Genomic DNA, 22519 nt, shown 5'->3' with positions numbered 1-22519 from the left:
GATGTTGCTCTTTATATTATAATATTGCTTCAGTACGGTTTTAATATCCTGCACTTATATTTCAACAAGCTCGGCATGGTAGAGTGTAACGTACTTATGAATTTTTTACGGAAGATAAGGAGATTCAAGGGCTAGAGGAGATTCGAGATGGTTTCCATATGACTGCTCGACTGCAAGTTCAATAAAACTCGGGAAAAACTTCATTAGATTATGAAACGAAGAAAAAGTCCGTCAGTGCTGGATGGAGTTGGTGTTCGGAAGGAGACAGAATCGGTAGTTTAGAGAGTGCGGACGTTGTTATTTGCGAGGAAATGCGAGTCGAACGTGGAAACCTGTTGAAGGTCATTGGTGTATTACTGTTACTACTGTTCGTTACATTCTGGTTCAAATGGCTCTGAGCACTCTGTGGTCATCAGTCCCCTAGAACTTAGAACTACTTAAACCTAACTAACCTAAGGACATCACACTCATCCATGCCCGAGGCAGGATTCGTACCTCCGACCGTAGAAGTCACGCGGTTCCGGACTGAAGCGCCTAGAACCGCTTGTCTACAACGGCTGGCCGTTACATCTTAAGAGGAAAACTTAGTCAGTAGATAGACGCAGAAGAGGTAGCGCAAGAGTAGATGGCAACAGAAGAATAAAGAGAGTCAAACAAGAAGATGTTAGAAGATTCGTTGCATAAATCGACACAAGGAAGAAGATGGCCAAGAGACGTCGAATTTTGTATAATCCGCAACGACAAGGCTAAGATATCTCATCGTAAATAACTCATGCAGCAAAACGAACAAATTGCATAATCATTATGGACTGAAAGAGAGAAGTTGAATATCAGGGTTGTAAAGCACGTCGAGCTCTAGTGGACTGAACAGCGTGTTCGTAATTTTGATCCAACATTCTCCGCCACGCACCTTTCGAAACAGTTTAAAGTTCAGTTTGCAGTGTTTTCTGCTAAGGAGCAGCGCGCCCTAGTTGCAGTAATGATTTACTTTCAGTTTCTCTGCGTTTTTGGAAATCGACGAAATCGTCTTCACCATTATAGCAGTATCTCAGTGTTATTGCCGGGTTAGCAGAGCGTCGAATCCAAAAACTACAGTGAAGTCTTCACAAGGTAGGAAGTATCTGAGCTGACATCTCTGAATTATCAACAGTCCATCGCCTAACTAACCTAAGGACATCGCACACATCCATGCCCGAGGCAGGATTCGAGCCTGCGACGTAGCGGTCGCGCGGGTCCAGACTGAAGCGCCTAGACCCGCCCGGCCACACCGGCCGTTGCCTGGTGAAACGTTGTTGTGATGCCTCTTGTAAGGAGAAGAAATGCATGCCATCACGTTTCCGACTTTGATAAAGGTCGGATTGTAGCCTATCGCCATTGCAGTTTACCGTATCGCGACATTGCTGCTCGCGTTGGTCGAGATCCAATGACTGTTAGCAGAATATGGAATCAGTGAGTTCAGAAGGCTAATACGGAACGCTGTGCTGGATCCCAACGGCATCGTATCTCTTGCAGTCGAGATGACCGGCAACTTATCCGCATGGCTGTAACGGATCGTGTAGCCACGTCTCTATCCCTGAGTCAACAGATGGGGACGTTTGCAAGACAACCACCATCTGCACGAACAGTTCGACGACGTTTGCAGCAGCATGGACTATCAGCTCGGAGATCATGGCTGCGGTTACCCCTGACGCTGCATCACAGACAGGAGCGCCTGCGACGGTGTACTCATCGACGAACCTGGGTGCACGAATGGCCAAACGTCATTTTTTAGGATGAATCAAAGTTCTGTTTACAGCATCATGATGGTCGCATCCGTGTTTGGCGACATCGCGGTGAACGCACATTGGAAGCGTGTGTTCGTCATCGCCATACTGGCGTATGACCCGGCGTGATGGTACTTGGTGCCATTGGTTACACGTCTCGGTCACCTCTTGTTCGCATTGACGGCACTTTGAACAGTGGACGTTAAATTTCAGATGTGTTACGACCCGTCGCCCTACCCTTCAATTGATCCCTGCGAAACCCTACATTTCAGCAGGATAGTGCACGATCGCATGTTGCAGGTCCTGTACGGGTCTTTCTGGATACAGAAAATGTTCGACTGCTGCCCTGGCCAGCACATTCTCCAGATCTCCCACCAAGTGAAAACGTCTGGACTGTGGTGGGCGAGCAACTGGCTCGTCACAATACGCCAGTCACTACTCTTGATAAACTGTGGTATCGTGTTGAAGCTGCATGGGCAGCTGTACATGTGCACGACATCCAAGCTCTGTTTGACTCAATGCCCAGGCGTATCAAGGCCGTTATTACGGCCAGAGGTGGTTGTTCTGGGTACTGATTTCTCAGGATCTATGCATCCAACTTGCCTGAGAATGTAATCACATGTCAGTTCTAGTATAATATATTTGCCCAATGAATACCCGTTTATCTTCTGCATTTCTTCTTGGTGCAGCAATTTTATTGGCCAATAGTGCAGTTTGTTGTGTCACTGTGGTCCCAACTGCTCCTCAGACTGCTGCTGAAGATGCATCACCATGGGGCAGAGCCATACGTCGAACAATATGGTTTTCTCTCTTAGTAGAGCTGTGGGGGCCGTCTGGAGCCCGATCGTCTTGCGACTATACATTCTCGTGATCACCGCTGCCAGAAAGCATGTACAGTGGACGGACACATTCCTGACGTCTTTCTGTGGTATCGGAGAAGTAACATCCAGCTTCTCGGAGCCCTATTACACGACGTCACTCAAACTCAGTGAAGTGCAGATAATGGTCTCTTTCTCACCATAATTGGTTCCTTGACTAACATCAGCTCACCACGTCCCATCCTAAAGATAAGTAACGCTGGTCGTAGGTTGTGTTCCAAAAATGATCGGCTTAGAGACAGAAGTGATGACACGTTCAGAAGGACCTGGCCATCATTTTGCAGGACAATGCTCAATCACGTACAGTGCAGGCTGTTACTGATTTGTTTGACTAATGGGGCTGCTAAGTGCTATACCAACTACCGCACTCCACTGACTTAAGCCCTCGTGAGTTCAACTCGATTTCTAAACTGAAGGAAACACTTCACGGCATTCGCTTCAGAACTGCAGCAAATTCGTCGGGAAATAGACCGCGCCGCTCGAACTGTCAACACAACTGGCACTTCTAAGAGTGTCCTACGACCTCCACGTCGCTGGCAACGGGTTATACACAATGCTGGTGACTACTTTGAAGGTCAGTAAAACCTTGAAACACATCTATTTTGTACGAGCTGTAAATAAATAAATAGTTGCCCCTATTAAAGTTCCAACCTTCGTATGTACAAAAACACCTACCAACTTTCGTTTATGCCACACAACTCCTTCTTGCTGTTATGATTTGCTGTTCCGTCAGAGTATTTTCCTACAATAATATAAAGGACAACTCTACAGTGTAACAGTGATCACGTTCCTTAAGTTGATAATTAACGATATTATTTCATCGGAGCTACCGAGTTTAAAAAATAGTTATTGGAAAACATAACATAGCTCTGCGCTCAGCTTTCAGCTACTTCAAATGAAAACAGCATACTGAGGTAAACTATTCCTTATTTTATACAAGTACTAGTCAGGTTTATAAATGATTTAATTCTTGTTACAGTTTATATTACTACGTACTTCCACCCCGAAAGGCAATTAACATTTGTTATCACGACGGCCTTAATTCTTACGACACAACTCAGTCTACGTGCGTCAGCGATTATACTTTCTATCCACTTACTACGTGTGAAACCATAACATAAACCATATTTGCATTACCTCTCCTACACAGTTACTTTCGCACCTTACTGTTAACTGACAATAACAACCTTGACAGGAGTAACTATAATATTTGTGTATTTAATCTGTTATGTATTTTATCGTATTCTTTCTTGAATGCGTGCGTGCGTGCGTGCGTGCGTGCGTGCGTGTGTGTGTGTGTGTGTGTGTGTGTTTGTGTGTGTGTGTGTGTGTATGTGTGTGTGTAGTTGGGTGTCGTGTGGGTCATATCATTCAAGTATAAGGAGATAAGCTAGTTGTCAGATATTTGAATGAATACATCTACTCAAGGTTGGAAATACACTCCTGGAAATTGAAATAAGAACACCGTGAATTCATTGTCCCAGGAAGGGGAAACTTTATTGACACATTCCTGGGGTCAGATACATCACATGATCACACTGACAGAACCACAGACACATAGACACAGGCAACAGAGCATGCACAATGTCGGCACTAGTACAGTGTATATCCACCTTTCGCAGCAATGCAGGCTGCTATTCTCTCATGGAGACGATCGTAGAGATGCTGGATGTAGTCCTGTGGAACGGCTTGCCATGCCATTTCCACCTGGCGCCTCAGTTGGACCAGCGTTCGTGCTGGACGTGCAGACCGCGTGAGACGACGCTTCATCCAGTCCCAAACATGCTCAATGGGGGACAGATCCGGAGATCTTGCTGACCAGGGTAGTTGACTTACACCTTCTAGAGCACGTTGGGTGGCACGGGATACATGCGGACGTGCATTGTCCTGTTGGAACAGCAAGTTCCCTTGCCGGTCTAGGAATGGTAGAACGATGGGTTCGATGACGGTTTCGATGTACCGTGCACTATTCAGTGTCCCCTCGACGATCACCAGTGGTGTACGGCCAGTGTAGGAGATCGCTCCCCACACCATGATGCCGGGTGTTGGCCCTGTGTGCCTCGGTCGTATGCAGTCCTGATTGTGGCGCTCACCTGCACGGCGCCAAACACGCATACGACCATCATTGGCACCAAGGCAGAAGCGACTCTCATCGCTGAAGACGACACGTCTCCATTCGTCCCTCCATTCACGCCTGTCGCGACACCATTGGAGGCGGGCTGCACGATGTTGGGGCGTGAGCGGAAGACGGCCTAACGGTGTGCGGGACCGTAGCCCAGCTTCATGGAGACGGTTGCGAATGGTCCTCGCCGATACCCCAGGAGCAACAGTGTCCCTAATTTGCTGGGAAGTGGCGGTGCGGTCCGCTACGGCACTGCGTAGGATCCTACGGTCTTGGCGTGCATTCGTGCGTCGCTGCGGTCCGGTCCCAGGTCGACGGGCAAGTGCACCTTCCGCCGACCACTGGCGACAGCATCGATGTACTATGGAGACCTCACGCCCCACGTGTTGAGCAATTCGGCGGTACGTCCACCCGGCCTCCCGCATGCCCACTATACGCCCTCGCTCAAAGTCCGTCAACTGCACATACGGTTCACGTCCACGCTGTCGCGGCATGCTACCAGTGTTAAAGACTGCGATGGAGCTCCGTGTGCCACGGCAAACTGGCTGACACTGACGGCGGCGGTGCACAAATGCTGAGCAGCTAGCGCCATTCGACGGCCAACACCGCGGTTCCTGGTGTGTCCGCTGTGCCGTGCGTGTGATCGTTGCTTGTACAGCCCTCTCGCAGTGTCCGGAGCAAGTATGGTGGGTCTGACACACCGGTGTCAATGTGTTCTTTTTTCCATTTCCAGGAGTGTATATCGTATTAAGTGGATTTTGAGAGAAGAGACGTGGCAGGTCGATGTATATTTAGTCAATAACGTGTTACGTTTTATTCAGTTGCTGTCAGACGGTCCATAAGTGAAAATCATCAATATACCGTAGTGTTACGGAGTATACATTCGGTGCTGACGATTACATACTAGTGGCTGTATGTGTGTTCAGAGAAGCTAAGTTTACATCCAATGTTGGAAGAGTGGAAGCTATGTACATATTTTTTGACTACAATGGGAGCATATTGCAAGCTGCAAGGTGATTTCTCAGTGCCCCATTGACGTAGCAGATCGGAAGTTCGGGTGGCTAATCACAAGAACAACGGCAGTCCGCAGCGACGAGAACATCGGGTTACCTTTGTCAGCATCAGTTTGATGTATTAACAGGTGTTGTTTGAAATCAGTATACGAAAAAGTATCAGTCTGCATAAGTTCTTGAGCTTGAATGACCATCATATGTTATCAACATTCGTAAAATTATCTGAATGTTAACTACAGGCGTGTGTCGACTACGTCTACTGATTAGCGTGATAATATTACCGCTGAACCATACTGAATTTACTGAAATTAGATTACCTACAAGATAATCTTTAAATGCATTTCATCGACACTGTATTGGGAGGCTAGATCTTCTTCTTTAATCTGCTGCTGACTATTGAAATTAAATTTGAAGTTACTAACTGACAAAATGTTTTTGCAAATTAGTGCACGACAGAACATACAGTAAAAGGCTTTCGGACTTGTGAAATGTGTATCGCTGAAAACGTGATGAACTCTGAACAGACAGAGAAACTGTTTTGTTTGATTTCCTGGCTTCGAATTTTATATTAGCGGTGATTGAAGTAATCGCTATCTTCACACAAATTTTCACCTTGCATTTAAATCTCTGGGGTTTGCCGATCGTCGTTTTATATTAACGATGCATTTGAGGGAAAAGTAAATACAGTAATTCTGAGTTGGACGCTAAGACCGAGCGGTTCTAGGCGCTTCATTCTGGAACCACGCGGCTGCTATGGTCGCAGGTTCGAATCATGCCTCTGGCATGGATGTGTGTGATGTCCTTAGGTTAGTTAGGTTTAAGTAGTTGTAGGTCTAGCCGACTGATGACCTCAGATGTTAAGTCCCATAGAGCCATTTTATGTTTTTGAGTAATTCTGAAGTGTAATAACTCATACAGTTTCTTATAGTTTTCGATTTAAGCATAGAGTAGTCTAAAGTGACGTAACTTAACGTTACGCAGCGGAACCATTAGAAATACCTGTGGGCAGTCGAATTTTATGAGAATGATGTGCCACTGATTTAGCGTAGCAGAAAAGCAATTGTTACAAAATTTAAGAAACAGTCCCAGCTCAACTAAGCAGACTGAACAAATCTGAAATATACAGGCAAACAGAAATAGAATTAATATTCCGCATAAAGAAGATATGAAATGTGTTGTTGATTGGCAAGAGAGCCAACCCACTATGAGAGGAAGCCGAAAGGCACGCGTTTTAGCTCACGCAGGCTGGCGTGAGGTCTGGAACAGGTCAAGGAAATGAGACTAGCAAAAAAGGACGTAGCTGTGGAATACTTAACTTTAATCCAAAAATGGTGAACATCGCTCTTCACGGTACATGTTTTACAGCATCAATAGTAACGTAATGGCGCCTTGCTAAGTCGTAGCAAATGACGTAGCTGAAGGCTATGCTAACTATCGTCTCGGCAAAGGATAGCGTATTTTGTCAGTGAACCATCGCTAGCAAAGTCGGCTGTACAACTGGGGCGAGTCTCTCTAGACCTGCCGTGTGGCGGCGCTCGGCCTGCAATCACTGATAGGGGCGACACGCGGGTCCGACGTATACTAACGGACCGCGGCCGATTTAAAGGCTACCACCTAGCAAGTGTGGTGTCTGGCGGTGACACCACAGAATGATCCTCGAAGAAAATTTCGTAGGGAGTGTGGTCCCACCGATAAACACCATCATTCAAGTTACTGGAAAGAGTCGTTGAATAATTAATTGTTAGTTGTTAATTAACTGTTTTTACTTCTGAAGCTAGTGCACAATGATTTATCATAATATGGATACACTGGCTTGGCTCTGTGAATTATTGAAGATAGAGAGGCTTTTAATTATTAAGATTGTGCCAAGAAGAGAGAGAATATGCAGCCAACGGAACACAATATAGCAGCTAGTATTGCGATGCTCATCTCATTGTGGCTACCAACGTGGACAGTACGTCGCTAGGAGAGAAGAGCGATGGGAAATGTTGAACGATTGTTAGTCCTGGGAAGACCGAGTTCGCCGTTCACCATAATGTCTCTGGAGTGCAAGAATTCTCTCACTTCCGCAGTAGTCTTCGGTTTGTCCGCGTTCAGTGTAGCTGTCCGTGTATGATGTCTAATGAATAAAATCTACGACTAAGTCGGTGCGGGCAGCAGTCGTCTTCGAGCCAGTGCCAGCAGTTTGCAGCAGCAGTCGGCGGCAACAGACGTCTACGAGTCAACACGTAGAGTATTCCGGAGCTGATAAACTGCAGCCGTTGGCAGTCCATTTAGCAGTAGAAGCTGCGGCTAGTCGGAGTCAGCAATATAGCAGAAGTCGGCACCGAGGAGGTAGTACAGCAGCGGTAGTCATATGCAGCAGTGAGTCTTTTTCAGAACGACAGTAACTTGTGCATGTATACGTTTACTAGTGAAATGTGAAATATGTTCACTGGAAAAAAAAATTGTGTGTATGTCGATAAGTCTTGGAGACAATCGGGCACGATAATTACCGTAATTTTTACTCGTGTATTGTCAGAACATTAGGTAAGAATAGAACCCGATATAATTCAACTGTTTGAAGAACTATGAGAGCAGCTAGAGTAGGATCGCCGAGTGATGTGAAAGGAAAATAGAGAATAAAAAAAAATTAGTGAGCTAACGCCCAATAACAACAGAGAATTTAAAATGGACTCTGGGAGGAAATAGGCAATGATAATTAGGCTCTTAGAAGTCAGCTCTTGGAGAAAATGTCTAACCAGATATCGGAGAAAATATCCAATAATAATAAAGAGTAGAAAAGGGAACTCACTGAGGAAATATCTAATCACCTCACTGAGCAGATAACTAATATAAATCCAGCTTTTATTGACTAAGTATGTAATCATCTGTCTGACCAAAAGTCTAATCAACCATGTTAGCCCATATCTAACAATCATTAGGTCTTATTGAGCAAATGTTTCATCAACTCTCTGAGTAAATGTCAATGGAACTTTCTGGGCAATGCCTGATTAGCCTTTTCAGCAAATCTCTAATAATAAAATGACTCATACGGAGGAAATAACTAAGCAACTCTGAAAGAACAAAAGCTAGCAATCAACTCCAGACACATATCGATGAATCACTAGCTGAGAAGAAACAAATGCATAATGAAATAAATAAATTAGGGAAGATTTTCCGAGTTTAAGTTTGCTCGAGTATCTTGAAAAGGATAAGGACGATCCATGTAGCGAAGTAAATGCCAATTTAGATGCAACTAGAAAAGAATTTATAGAAACTATTAACGCAGTCTTAGAGAAGATACAAGAAGAAGACCAGTAGAGAAAGATTTGAATTAAATAAATAAAGGGATAGGCAGAAATAATTTACAGAACAATTTCTGAGTTAATACATGGAGCCTAAATGTGTTCTGGAGGTAGTTAACAGCGATAGAGGTAACAAGAATCAACCAGAGAGATAATTGCCAATGTCATCTGTTAGACTGCTGGATGAGTATTCTCAAGGCTCCGGTTACAGTATGGCAGGAAAAACTGTTGTTAACGAAAATATTAATATTATTAAATCTAATAACATTGAGGAAAGTAGAATTAGTGATCTGCTCAGGAAATGTGAAGTTCTTGCTACAGCCGAGGACTGGCGAACGGAAGATCCATCAGGGAATTGCAGTAATAGGTGAAATTGCTATTCCATATTTAAACCTGAGGGAAAAGTACACCGTATTATTTTCCTTAAAACTTTCGAATAAGGGATAGCTTCGTCACTGGAAAGTAAGATGAAAGAAAGATTTACCACAGGATGATTGGAAGGTGAAACAACGGAATAGGTATCTCCGCATGCTAAAGATTTCCTGAATTGGGAAGACTTTCGCAGGCAGTGTAAGAAAAATATTGGTGTGAAAGTGAACAATAAAAAATTTACATTGAAACTAAAACATCCAAATTCTTATAATCGAGGTTGGGGAGGGTTTTAAAAGTATTTCGAAGGAATCCACTCAGACTGAAATTCTCATCACTGCATCCCTTTGAATTTAAAAAGGCAGACTACGGTATGTGAAGGATTAGGACAAGCGAGCAGAAGGACAGGTAGAAATAGGTGTTACCTCAGCAATACCACTCGATCAACAGAATCGTACACTCGAAAAGGAGACAGTAGGAGGGGATTAGTTTACTACAAAAATGATTGAACTACTCAAGTGAACAGCAAGTGAAATGCAGAACAGCTTAGATTATTAATTAAGTATAAAAATATATGTTCAAATAAAGCAGGATGCATCAATCAAAAATCAAGGAAGGCAAACCATTCTTTAAAAATCCCATCCTATACCAACGATCACATCAGATACTACATTAGAAATTAAAAAAAATGGTAGAACAGTATCCCAGTGAAAGATCCCAGAGTGAATGTAATAATCCTCTTTTAGTAGCAGAAAAACCCAATGGTGAGGTGTACTTAGTTTTAGACTCTAGAACTTTAAATGAGATCATGTAAATGGAAAAGGTTCACTATTACCAATGGAGGAGGTGCTAGCTGGATTAAATGGTGCCATATATATTAGTAGTTCTTATCTCACGGCTCATAGTGGTAGCTGAGCCTTCAGCCACAGTCACGACGCAATACAGCATTTTACTTTGAAGGACAGCCTTTTCAATTCATAATTTTTTTCTGTTTCGTCTTCAACTTCATAGTACCACCTGCGGGGGAGGGGTACTTCTTTTAAAAATATTGTAATCCAGTTATGTACTTCACGTTTCAAAGTTTTGAAAAACGTTCGTTGCGATTCATTATTTTTAATACCAGATTCAATAACTAACATGAAATCCAGACCATTAGCTGCTTACAAGAGTTGATAAATATCAACGGGGACTGTTGAAAATGTGTGTCCCGACTGGGACTCGAACCCAGGATCGCCTGCTTGCATAGCAAATGCCCTATCCGACTGAGCCATTCAGCACACAGAACATAGTGTGCCTACAGGGACTTATCTCTGGGACGCTCTCTATGAGACCCACACTTCCAACTTACTGTCCACACACTACATTTGTAGTGCCCCTGCCCACTGTACTCATTACTCGAGGCAGTCAGTCTACCGATTCCCATAAGAGTTTGAGCAATGTGAGTGCACCTACACTGAAGAAGGTCATTAGCCGTTAAGCCTTATCTATATTAAGATGGTATCAAGATGGTATCTGTTCTTTCGGACATGTCCGAAAGAACAGATACCGTCTTCATATAGATTCAGTAATTGTTTTGCATTTTTCAGTAAAATTGGCCCAAACATTTATGTCTTACTAGTAAATGTGACGTTTCACAACGAACGTCATATTCATATTTTGAAGTACAGGACACTTGCTACACATCTGCACACCTTTGAAAAGTATATTGTGAATAAAGCTCGGTAACAATTAATGAGATCTGCATTTCCTTAAATTTTTTTTGCGATGGTCCAAAAGTAGCCGCCTTCTATGTGTACACGTTGTGGGAAATGTGTTGAAATAGGTAAGATTGTGCTAATAGATATTTTGAGATTCTGGGCTCTTCTCATACATCAACATTTTTAATAAGAGCTTATAAAATTAACGAAATTAGTTTTTTTAATATTTTGTGGTGTGCATAAAGTGCTTGGTGCCCTTGGTGGCACACATTATGTAAAATATGTTGGTATTGCTAGGATTAGTGTGTCTATATTCATAAATACCTATTCTGGGCAGGTTCTCAGACAGTATGTGTCACTGATGATGTTATCAATGGGTCATGAGATAGCTGCACTCCTTCCCACATCCCCCATGACAAACGTCAAAGACACTATGTGTTAAAATGCTGGAAGTTCTAAATTTGGCAGGAAATTCAAATTTTGGTAGAAAATTAAAAAAAAAGACCAATAGCACTAATGTGTTTCCTGTGAAAGGAGCGCTGTTGTCCTATGTATGAACTGGAAGTAAATCCAAGATGTATTGTCATGCTGGCTGACTTGGAACGTTGGCCCTGGCTATGTGACATCAGGATCCGACAACGGGAATGTGAGCACCAGCATCACTATGACGTCAGAATTCACCATGCATCGGCGACAGCAACACACTTACTACCAATTCGATAAATTACTGCAGAGTGAAGTGTAGAATTTCCAGTTCCTAACACTTGAATGCACTGCAGCCCCAACTTGCATGACTGGCGTTAAATTGACATGAAAAATCTAAGAATCACACTCGCACTTTCACCCAAACGACGGAAGACAAAATTAAAAATGCTCTCAACCAATTTTAATGTGATAGCTTTGAAACTATAAAGCACTCATAATAACCATAAAGCTGAATAGTCCACCAATGTAGCCTGTATGGTTGTCAAACTCCCGTCGCTGTCATATGTCTCTGGGAGTAAAAAAGCAATGTCTGAGGTATTTACTTGTATATTTACTTATACACTGTTGCCTCCGTCCCCCTCCGTCCCCACAATACTGCACAGCGCTGACCGTCGGTTAACTCCCAGATACCAACTTCTGTTAGCTCTGCCGCACCTTACATGCTGGGCCAGCTCATGTGCCGTACCGGAGAAATCCTCTTGGGTTAACAAGCCACATGTTTTTTTTCGAAGTTTGTTTCTGACATATCCCTAAGACTATACGATATTACACAAACATAATCTAATTTTAGAACACGACTGTATACTGTTGTGTTAGAGGAATACGACGGAACGATCGGTCTCTGCACACTGCTACCGCCTCCACCTCGCTACAAACCCTGGCACAAACACCTTGTGTGATTCACCTGTTCATACTTTAATTCCAATATGTTCAGTACAGTTGTACATGACTGTTCTGCTCTAAAGTGTCCTGCAGCCTTCAATATCTTGCTGAATGATGACTAAAAATATGAATAATTTGAAAGTGTGTGTGTGTGTGTGTGTGTGTGTGTGTGTGTGTGTGTGTGTGTGTGTGTGCGTAACATTTAACGTGGTAAATTTCGCAAGTTCATCTCCGTGAAGACTGCAAACCATTTCTCAAATGGTTCAATCGCTCTGAGCGCTATGGCACTTAACATCTGAGGTCATCAGTCCCCTAGACTTAGAACTACTTAAACCTAACTGACCTAAGAACATCACACACATACATGCCCGAGGCAGGATTCAAACCTGCGACCGCAACAGCAACGTGATTCCGGACTGAAGCGCCTAGAACCGCTCGGCCACAAAGGCCTGCTAGCTGGAGGGAAATGGGTATAATTAGCTGGAAAGCGTCTAATAGATCCATGACCTAACCCTGTTAGTTGGAGTTAGCTGGCCTTAAAATTGGTGATATGTTGGAGCAAATGTCTGGAATATCGATGTGGCTCCCGGTTCTTCTTCGACGTATACATGGTGTTACAAAAAGGTACGGCCAAACTTTCAGGAAACATTCGTCACACACAAATAAAGATGTTATGTGGACATGTGTCCGGAAACGCTTAATTTCCATGTTAGAGCTCATTTTAGTTTCGTCAGAATGTACTGTACTTCCTCGATTCACAGCCATGATTTCATACGGGATACTCTACCTGTGCTGCTAGAACATGTGCCTTTACAAGTACGACACAACATGTGGTTCATGCACGATGGAGCTCCTGCACATTTCAGTCGAAGTGTTCGTACGCTTCTCAACAACACATTCGGTGACCGATGGATTGGTAGAGGCGGAACAATTCCATGGCCTCCACGCTCTCCTGACCTCAACCCTCTTGACTTTCATTTATGGAGGCATTTGAAAGCTCTTGTCTACGCAACTCCGATACCAAATGTAGAGACTCTTCGTGCTCGTATTGTGGACGGCTGTGATACAATACGCCATTCTCCAGGGCTGCATCAGCGTATTAGGGATTCCATGTGACGGAGGGTGGATGCCTGTATCCTCACTAACGGAGGGCATTTTGAACATTTCCTGTAACAAAGTGTTTGAAGTCACGCTGGTACGTTCTGTTGCTGTGTGTTTCCATTCCATGTTTAATGTGATTTGAAGAGAAGTAATAAAACGAGCTCTAACATGGAAAGTAAGCGTTTCCTGACACATGTCCACATAACATATTTTCTTTTCTTGTGTGTGAGGAATTTTTCCTGAAAGTTTGGCCGTACCTTTTTGTAACACCCTGTATAATGAGTTGTAGGTTAGTGGCGCTGTGACTTTGTGTTACCACCTGTCAACCCAACTATTTCTCTCGAACTTGAACTTACTTTTCAACATTTTCTCCTACATCTTGTTAATTAAAATACTTTCCCTATAGCTTGTGCCTACTTTGCTTAGAACGTCATACATCTGTTCGCTCCCTAGTCGCAAATTTAACATCTTGACAGTCGAGTTTGTCGCAGACTCTCCCCAAAACTTCAGCAATTTGATAAAAGGATACCGCATAATGGTCATACTTTGGAGGAAACAGCAAGAAGCAGTACGAGAAGATGTAACACTTAGACGCTTCATTTTATGACAACACACAGACCATTATGGCTTCTGACATTATTTATAAAAAAAGCACTTAAAAATTGGATCTATAAAGTTACAAGGCACATATTTGAGTACTACTGACCTAAGTTGCAAGTTAAAGTACACTTGTCGGTCGCTACAGCGGAAACTGTAGGAGATGTCGATGGAATAGGCCCATGCAGGTTAGTAAACTTGCATGTGGTTTACTGTGTTACATTCTGGGCATGTCAGACACATGTTTGTAGTCTGAAAATAGTACAGGGTTGCAAGTATCTCTGCTATAAGTTGCTGATGGAATGTGTTTCTAGTTTAAACATGGTCATGCAAGTTACCAACTCTAGCTAGCTGATGTAGAGGCAGACTAGAAACAACATTCTTCCCCAAAGGAAAGTCTGGAGAAAATTATGTGTGTCCTGCTCCTCCAATGTATCATAGGGCTATATATGTTGCCGTAATACTTTATACGGTATCTCTGCACACTTGTGAGGTTTAGCTCCTATTTTGACCTCATTCAGGTCTTTTAGTACTGATGGCATAGTTTAACGTTCAGGTCACCGGCTTGTATGACAATCGTTCTCGCATGTGTAATACGGTTGTATACGTACTTACAGAGATAGGAGACATTTCCATCAACAGCTTTCATCTCTGACCGATGACCATTTCTGGCTTCACCCATCACGGATCAGCCTGGAGTTTCCAGCCTTACATTGCCATACAACACCCTCAATATAGGTGAGGACTCTCTTGAAGTTGCAGCGCTGATGCTTAACACGCAATCAAAATAATGTTCCAGGGGATACGTCGACTATGACAAACTGCTGCATCAATATAAGGGAAGCTTTACCAGAAACCTACCTCCCACACCCTTCATTTAATGACCATCCACATACATACTGTTAACTGTCAGTTCTCTACGAAATGCGGTACTACATAACAGTTATTATAGAGAAAACACAACAAAACCGCTTAAATTTGTAGTAAAATTCACTGTGTGTGCTATACTGTGTACGAAATTAAATTTTGGATTCTTTAAGTCACTCTTGGTTGTGGCGTCCTCCTTCCGTTCTGATATTCACGTCCCTTTACACGAAATGGTTTTGCGAGAACTACCTCTTTGTTCTTCAATGGGTTCCTAGGAGGAAGTTATTGTCTGTTCTACGAGATTATGGAATAGGAGGCAAACTTTTGCAAGCAATTAAAGGTCTTTACATGGATATTCAGGCCGCAGTTAGAGTTGACGGTAAATTGAGCTCATGGTTCAGAGTAGTTTCAGGGGTAAGTCAAGGCTGCAGAGCTAGATCAGAAATGTAAGGACTATGGTATGAAGATTAGCATCTCCAAAACGAAAGTAATGTCAGTGGGAAAGAAATATAAACGGATTGAGTGCCAAATAGGAGGAGCAAAGTTAGAACTGGGTGACGGTTTCAAGTACTTAGGATGCATATTCTCACAAGATGGCAACATAGTGAAAGAACTGGAAGCGAGTTGTAGCAAAGCTAATGCAGTGAGCGCTCAGCTACGATCTACTCTCTTCTGCAAGAAGGAAGTCAGTACCAAGACTAAGTTATCTGTGCACCGTTCAATCTTTCGACCAACTTCGTTGTATGGGAGCGAAGCTGGGTGGATTCATGTTACCTTATCAACAAGGTTGAAGTTACGGATATTAAAGTAGCTAGGATGATTGCAGGTACTAGTAGATGGGAACAATGGCAGGAGGGTGTCCACAATGAGGAAATCAAAGAAAAACTGGGAATGAACTTTATAGATGTAGCAGTCAGGGCGAACAGGCTTAGATGGTGGGGTCATGTTACACGCATGGGAGAAGCAAGGTTACCCAAGAGACTCATGGGTTCAGCAGTAGAGGGTAGGAGGAGTCGGAGCAGACCAAGGAGAAGGTACCTGGATTCGGTTAAGAATGATTTTGAAGTAATAGGTTTAACATCAGAAGAGGCACCAATGTTAGCACTGAATAGGGGATCATGGAGGAATTTTATAAGGGGGCTATGCTCCAGACTGAACGCTGAAAGGCATAATCAGTCTTAAATGATGATGATGATGATGGAGTTCCGTTTAAGTTCCTGAAGCACGCGTCACATTTTCCTATGGAGTTGTGTTACAGTCATTATCATAAATTTAGCTTTAGTTTCCTGCAATTCCTTAGAAACTTCCTATAATGGTAAATCCTTCCATCCAGATGGTTATGGCTTTGAAAGTCTTGTGCACAACAAATAGCGTTAGTTGAAGTGGTTAAAATGGCTCTGAGCACTATGGGACGTAGCATCTGAGGTCATCAGTCCCCCAGAACTTAGAACTACTTAAACCTAACTAACCTAAGGACATCACACACATCCATGCCCGAGGCAGGATTCGAACCTGCGACCGTAGCGGTCACGCGGTTCCAGACTTAAGCGCTCAGAACGGCACGGCCACACCGGCCGGCAAATAGCGTTAGTAAGAGGTGTATTGCTGGAAATAGATCTCACAACAGATTCATCAAATGCCTACCGGCTTAGAGGACTACTGTCTAATCCTTCACCTGTATTGAGATCAGCCATGACTGTTGTGGTTTTTAGACGAACGTATAAGCTTCCATGACTTAAGGCATATATTTGTAAGCTGGAGTTCCACGTCGCTGTTAGGCATTTTTCTCACTGAAAACAAGAACCTATGCTATATGCTTTGTGTGATGTAGACTGTGCAAGCATTTTCTTCGACGTGCCTGTGGGATTATAAGAAGATCAAATGGTTCAAATGGCTCTGAGCACTATGGGACTTAACTGCTGAGGTCATCAGTCCCCTAGAACTTAGAACTACTTAAACGTAACTAACCTAAGGACATCACAAACATCCATGCCCGAGGTAGGATTCGAACCTGCGACCGTATCGGTCGCGCGGTTCCAGACTGTAGCGCCTAGAACCGCTCGGCCACTTCGGCCGGCTAAGAAGATCACACTGTGCATCTAGAAGCTGGGTGGATAAATCTTGAACTACTCTTCGATTATGTTATCTAGTACTTGTTGGAAAACAGAGTTAGTGTTCCTGGCTACTGGCTGATATGAAATATCAGATGTGCGCTATTGCGATCTCCGCAGTCAGCATTTGTTTAGATACATACAGGTTCGGATCCTACTATATCGAACAAAAGTACAATATGCTGTATGAAGTTCTTAGCTATCTTGCCTCCACCTAGAACAGCTGCTGTTTAACGTCTTTGCGTCATTACGCTTTGCATAAAAATGTATCAAACTGCGAGCCACAGATATTGGACATGCAGTGAGGTGGGGCATATGTGACGTGGGCTGTGTTCGATTTAGTATCGATTTAGCGGAGTTCAGATAATGTTTCAGGTGAATACTTCTCCTAGTCATTTCCCCACCATCATATGACAATGATGTGTGTCATCGAGTGCATCAGTGTGCTATTCAGTTTTAAAGTTAGGAAGAGTGCTCGATAGTTTGACAGCAAGTAGACTTCCCATCATTTTAAACGTGATCTAGGTGGACTTTCTCACCATTTGAACTTATATTAGCTGGTGTGGAGGGGTAAATTATTTAAACTTTAACTTTTAATGTTTAATGGGATGTGGAGAGTTGCTGGAGTATAACATAACTGAACCTGCTGTGGGAGAAGCAAGCCATTATGTGGGAGATTGGTCTTTCTCTCCCTATGTTTGCTCAAGATATAAACTGAAGAGATCCAAACATGCTGGCCGCAGTGGCCGTGCGGTTAAAGGCGCTGCAGTCTGGAACCGCAAGACCGCTACGGTCGCAGGTTCGAATCCTGCCTCGGGCATGGATGTTTGTGATGTCCTTAGGTTAGTTAGGTTTAACTAGTTCTAAGTTCTAGGGACTAATGACCTCAGCAGTTGAGTCCCATAGTGCTCAGAGCCATTTGAACCATTTTTTTGATCCAAACATAGTGTTTTGAGAAACAGCACGCTGTGACTATAGACATCATGGAGGCCCATATGTCGGAATTCTACATAGTTATAAACAGGGTGAGAGGGCAGAGCTCGATAGTGATTTCATAGAGCCAGTGCTAGCAGTCCAAGTCTTGGATTCTAATGTCATAGAGCTAGTATTCTAGGTTAGTCATTTAGCATTGCAATCTTCGATTTTGACATCATAGAATCATTGGAAAAGGCTGATGTCATTATCATTTGCGTAAAACATACCAGACCATGGAATAAAAATACTTTGGCGAGGTGTGAGATGTGAGTCGCTAACTGGATGGTATTCTCGTTGTTGAAGTATGTTTTCATTGTCATTGGATGATGCTCACGCACTGTAATCCAGTAAAACTGTCAGCGCTTAGCGGTGAACATTTCTGAAATATGTGCTGATTTCAGCAGGAAACACATGCACACATACATCTGTAACGACATATTCAATAAAGAAAGACACTTGTATGAACAATTTTGGAGTGCGTGGCGAACATACACTACTGGCCATTAAAATTGCTACACCAAGAAGAAATGCAGATGATAAACGGGTATTCATTGGACAAACATACTATACTAGAAGAGACATGTGATAACATTTTCACGCAATTTGGGTGCATAGATCCTGAGAAATCAGTATCCAGAACAACCACCTCTGGTGAATTCGGTGACTATGTTACCTCATACTATGCTCTTCCACCAACATTGGAGCCGAGGTAAACGCAGGCTGTCGAGCAGCAAAGCACGTGACCCGTCTCCACCCGAGATGGCTCTGTACAGTGAATGTGGCGGAGGTGACGTGAGCCAACATCCACGACTCTCCCATCCGTTCCCCCTACCTGCGCTCTACAGTGACGAGTGTTGCACAATCTTACAGGCTAAGTCGGTGGATTATTCAGTCTTAAAGTAAGGACAAGTGCTTCGTAGCTTGACAGCCACCACACTTTCCAACTTGGAGTAACTAAATTTTTCATTTTGACTCCGTGTCATTCGGTGGTTCCTGCATCCTCCGTGACTGCCTGGCATTTGAAGTCCAATCATGCCTTCTCAGGCTGCAGTACTATCACAACAGCATACTAGCACTGGGGATTGGAAATTCTATACTCCATTCTGTGTCAGGTTATCGAACTGGTAGTATGTGTTTGGCGTCTCTCTAAAGAGAGCTGTCGTAGGTGCACAGTATTGCGACTCCAGGGTTACTTGGTTCTTGGCGAGGTACTGCAGAATGTTGGTTGCAGATTTTTTGGCCAGTCTGCGCTCCAAGTCAGCCATCTTGGATTCTGATGTGTAGTTAGACTGGTGTCCATATTCCAAGCGGCTAATTGTGGCGTGACAGAGCGAGGACCGTTATTCCAAGTCTACATATACATCTACATCTATACTCCGCAAGCCACCTGACGGTGTGTGGCGGAGGGTACCTTGAGTACCTCTATCGGTACTCCCTTACATTCCAGTTCGTGGAAAGAAAGATTGTCGGTATGCCTCTGTGTGGGCTCTAATCTCTCTGATTTTATCCTCATGGTCTCTTCGCAAGACATATACGTAGGAGGGAGCAATATACCGCTTGACTCCTCGGTGAAGTTATGTTCTCGAAAGTTCAACAAAAGCCCATACCGATCTACTGAGCATCTCTCCTGCAGAGTCTTCTACTGGAGTTTATGTATCATCTCCGTAATGCTTTCGAGATTATTAAATGATCCTGTAACGTAGCGCGCTGCTCTCCGTTGGATCTTCTCTATTTCTATCAACCCTATCTGGTACGGATCCCACACTGGTGAAAAATATTCAAGCATAGGGCGAACAAGTGTACTGTAACCTACTTCCGTTGTTTTCGGGTTGCATTTCCTAAGGATTCTTCCAATTAATGTGTCTGGCATCTACTTTACCGATGATCAACTTTATATGGTCATTCCATCTTAAATCACTCCAAATGCCTAATCCCAGATAATTTATGGAATTAACTGCTTTCAGTTGCTGACCTGCTCTAGTGCAGCTAAATGATAAAGGATCTTTCTTTCTATGTATTCGCAGCACATTACACTAGTCTACATTGAGATTCAATTGCCATTCACTGCACCATGCGTCAATTCGTTGCGGATCCTCCTGCATTTGAGTACAATTTTCCATTGTTACAACCTCTCGATATACTACAGCAAGTATGAAAATGCGTCGTCTTGGATTTCTCGCCCTGCCTGCATAGTAAACACACTAATGCAACCGGACTATTTTTGAATATCAAGCCAAATGTATTTCAATCCTTTATTTGAATTTCCAGTCATTTTACACGTAGAAAACTTGGCGTGTGTCAGTGGGAGGAGGTGGGAGGACGTGGGAAATCCCATGACTCATCAATGATATCATCAATAACGTCATCAGTGACTCAGGCTGTTCGAGAACCCGCTCAGAATACCTACTTTCACCAGGGCACTAGATCTAGCTGTCAGCAGTGAACTAGTACGAAAGATTGTAATATATATCGATGGCTTTGTCATTATTCCATAGGCATTGGTTGAACACAAACAGTTTTTAGAAGTTTTTACAAGTGTAAACAAAAAGGGCTCACTATAAAGCTGGCCAAATCTTCATTTGGTAAGAAGGATGTACAACTTCAGGGACATATTGTGGGTGCTAAACGAATTAGACTTGAGCCACAACGATTAGACGCTATCGCTAAATCTCCAAACCCTGAAAACAAAAAAGGTTTAAAATAATTTCTAGCCACGATTTCTGTCAGAAGACCACGTAATGCATCCTTTGATCGCACATATATTGAAACAACATTCCCATTGGCGCTAGGGTGAGGACGCGAAATTAGTGTTTGATAAAATCAAAGAAAATCCATTAGAAGCACCTCTAACGTATAATGCCAGTTTCACTGAGGCATTTGCGTTATCAACACGATTATGGTGGGGTTTGCGACGTTTCCCAGTGAGTTTTATCAGTACAAGTGGGTAGTCATCGCACTGTAGCTCATGCTAGCCGAATTATAAATAAGCTTGAAAGAAATTATTCTGTTACAGAAAAGGAAGCATTAGCTGAGATCTGGAGATTTAAATGGCTTAGGTACCTCTTAGCAGGAAACAGAGCCGTATTTTAGACCTATCGTCAGGCCGCACTTTTCTAATGAATGATAAGCAATTACACCAGTGACTGATCAGGTGTGTTTGGTTTCCTCAAGAATCTGACTACGATGAGATGTGTTTGGTTTCCTCAAGAATCTGACTATGAAATACAATACATTGAGGAGATGAGAATATAATAGCTGAAACATTTTCAAGATTACCCACAGGTTTGGAATGGAATCACTCAGTATATGAGCCAACTACCAAGTTTCAAATTAATTTCAGAAAAAAAAGAAAGTATAATAAAGGAGTGAGAAAGGTAATCCAAATAAATATGGTGAAGCAGAACAATTAAGTATATGTAGTACGACGTAACTGGGCATTACGCACTGTAGATTTGTTAAAAAAAATGGTTCAAATGTCTCTGAGCACAATGGGACTTAACTTCTGAGGTCATCAGTCCCCTAGAACTTAGAACTAGTTAAACCTAACTAATCTAAGGACATCACACACATCCATGCGAAATGTCTGAGTCATTCTGTTCTGCTCAGCTGTTTGAAAATCAAATAACGTAGGGGCTCGCCAGCACAGTAATTCATTAATTTTTCTAAGGGGACGTTACAAAATCTATAGCCGGCCGGGATGGCCGAGCAGTTCTAGGCGCTTCAGTCCGGAACCGCCCGACCGCTGCGGTCGCAGGTTCGAATCCTGCCTCAGGCTTGGATGTGTGTGATGTCGTTAGGTTAGTTAGGTATAAGTAGTTCTAAGTTCTAGGGGACTGATGACCTCAGATGTTAAGTTCCATAGTGCTCAGAGCCATTTGAACCATATGTCGCGATCATGGCACTCGACAGTCTGCTCACAGTTCACTAAATACACTGTTGTCTGCTGTCCTAAACCATTATATTCCGCTCAACCTGATCGTTTTTGAACGTCGCTACATACAGGGCTATTACAAATGATTGAAGCGATTTCATAAATTCACTGTAGCTCCATTCATTGACATATGGTCACGACACACTACAGATACGTAGAAAAACTCATAAAGTTTTGTTTCAGGTTTCTGCCGCCAGAGCGCTCGAGAGCGCAGTGAGACAAAATGGCGACAGAAGCCGAGAAAGCGTATGTCGTGCTTGAAATGCACTCACATCAGTCAGTCATACCAGTGCAATGACACTTCAGGACGAAGTTCAACAAAGATCCACCAACTGCTAACTCCATTCGGCGATGGTATGCGCAGTTTAAAGCTTCTGGATGCCTCTGTAAGGGGAAATCAACGGGTCGGCCTGCAGTGAGCGAAGAAACGGTTGAACGCG

General features: G+C 43.2%; 1 protein-coding gene across 1 annotated transcript in view; it reads right to left on the bottom strand.

Moving 5' to 3' along the window:
• Positions 1 to 19413, bottom strand: part of LOC124622805 (gastrula zinc finger protein XlCGF8.2DB-like) — a 42362-nt gene extending 22949 nt beyond the window's left edge. The window contains exon 1 of the mRNA XM_047148595.1: positions 19342 to 19413. Coding sequence (XP_047004551.1) covers positions 19342 to 19413 — 72 coding nt within the window. The remainder of the gene's footprint in view (positions 1 to 19341) is intronic.
• Positions 19414 to 22519: the final 3106 nt, after the last annotated feature.

Source organism: Schistocerca americana, chromosome 7, assembly GCF_021461395.2.
Source record: "Schistocerca americana isolate TAMUIC-IGC-003095 chromosome 7, iqSchAmer2.1, whole genome shotgun sequence".
Taxonomy (NCBI): Eukaryota; Metazoa; Arthropoda; class Insecta; order Orthoptera; family Acrididae; genus Schistocerca; species Schistocerca americana.
Note: the sequence above shows the minus strand (reverse complement) of the source record. Positions and strands in the feature narration are given on the sequence as shown.